We start from the raw sequence: 1,918 nt of genomic DNA, 5'->3' as shown, positions 1-1,918 counted from the left end.
TGCTAAGTTAGGGACGGCTAGCGCAGATAAGCTTTGAGTAGCTTTGCGCGAAATTCAGAAAACAAACAAACAATCATTTCTCCTTGAAAAAAGATTTAAGACAGAAATAACAAAGTTACATAATTTATTATTTTTTTATTTTTTAGTTTCCAGGAACCTATTAGCAATAAGTTTTCATTTTGGAAACCAACTAAGGTATGCGGCATGGAAGTTATTGCAAGCAACACTTTTTACACTGCCAGAGGAAAAGACGAAAAAACTGTCACTTCGGAGATGACATACTATATTAAAACCGCCAGCGACGCTTTCATGAATACGAATTTTGCTACAGATTACAAAGCTGGTCTTCATATAGACAAAGTTACAGTGTATGCATCAGAATCTGATGACCCATTTAAAGGAGTCACTGGAAAGGCAGACACATTTTTACAGAAGCTTTCGACTCTTGAGCAGAGTTATTGCTTAAGCATAGCTTTCTTTAATGAGAACTTTCCTCATAGTGTAATGGGCTTGGCTTACAAACCAGCTCCTGGCGCGACTGGCGGGATATGTCAAAAGCCCGTAGAGATGGCAGGATCAACCAAATACCTCAATACTTTGATAGCGACAGTTAAACACCAAGATAGACCTGTACCAAAAATTGGTGTAGCTGTAATTGTAACTCATGAAATAGGACACAGTTTTGGTGGGCCGCACGATAAAGAAGAAACTGGTGATGAATGTTCTCCAGGAGACGAAGAAGGTGGTAATTACATAATGTATCCTGCTGCCAATTCTGGAGATAAACCTAACCATCTAAAATTCTCTCCTTGTAGCATAGAGGAAATGTCTATTATGATGAAGGACAGAGGTAAGAAAGTTCTTTCTTCATCCATTTATTGAAGATATCATTTGTTAGTGAGGTCAGTGTCTAAAACTTTTTTACATGTAAACAAATAATGGATTGTCACTCTAGTAGGCCAGGTGAATAAAGATATAAATTTTTAAATAACTACAAATAGATATATACATGTTATCATAAGGAGTAAAAGTTGTAAGCAGTAGAAAACTGCTTTTCATTCTAAAAGCGGGTGATAATTTCAATACTTTATTTTTCAACAGCAACTTGTTTCAAAAATCATGTTAACTCACATGCAGTATCGACGCCTAGGGTTCTCTATCACCTTGTCATCGATATCTTCATTATTCCACCTCTGTATTATGTCTTACATCTCTCTTAAGTCTTAAGTTTAACGCAATAAACTCCACCTGTAATGGAGTGTTACTCTAAGAAAATAAACCTTCATCTAAATTTATTTTTTTCATTTGTAAAAACAGACTTCAAGAATATATTTTTATTTATGTATATCATTTTTATAACCATTCTAAAACGAAATTCGACATTTGTAATCAGAAAAGAGTAAAATTACATTGGTTTATTTTGTAGTAAAAGTTTTACTACAAATGTGAAAAATATATACCATGTATTTAAAACAATGTGAATGTTATTATGAAGAAACGTTAGACAAATCTTTGGAAAAAATGTTGAGAAATATTTCACTTAAACAGTGTTTATTTACCTTTCAGAAATACTAATAAAAATATGTGGATATTTTTGTACCGTTTGTGTGTTATTATAGTATTATTTCTATTTTACAGTCTTGGCTTGTTCATTAAAAACTTACTTGTTAGTATTACATTCATCCCAGAAAGGAAAAAAATCCCACTGGCATTGAAAAAAAAATTTATGAAACATTATAATTTTTATTTTCTTACTAAGTACTGTCCCATAACAACTGAAACAGGGGGTACATAAACTTACAGTACATTATATCCTACGAAGACACATAATATTGTGTACTTCACTATACAGTTGCATTCGTGTTTTGTTTATGTCATCTTCAGTAAATTTTCCCGGTGGAACTGCGGTAAAAAAAGG

General features: G+C 32.8%; 1 protein-coding gene across 1 annotated transcript; it reads left to right on the top strand.

Annotated features, from left to right (window-relative positions):
- The first annotated feature begins 393 nt into the window (after positions 1-393).
- LOC143248314 (disintegrin and metalloproteinase domain-containing protein 10-like) lies at positions 394-1,255 on the top strand. The gene is made up of 2 exons (XM_076496698.1): positions 394-850; positions 1,102-1,255. Exons 1-2 carry the CDS (start codon positions 505-507, stop codon positions 1,218-1,220), a joined length of 465 nt encoding a protein of 154 aa, XP_076352813.1. The 5' UTR covers positions 394-504; the 3' UTR covers positions 1,221-1,255.
- Positions 1,256-1,918: the final 663 nt, after the last annotated feature.

This window comes from Tachypleus tridentatus, chromosome 4, assembly GCF_004210375.1.
Source record: "Tachypleus tridentatus isolate NWPU-2018 chromosome 4, ASM421037v1, whole genome shotgun sequence".
Taxonomy (NCBI): Eukaryota; Metazoa; Arthropoda; class Merostomata; order Xiphosura; family Limulidae; genus Tachypleus; species Tachypleus tridentatus.
This window is presented reverse-complemented; position numbering and strand designations above follow the sequence as displayed.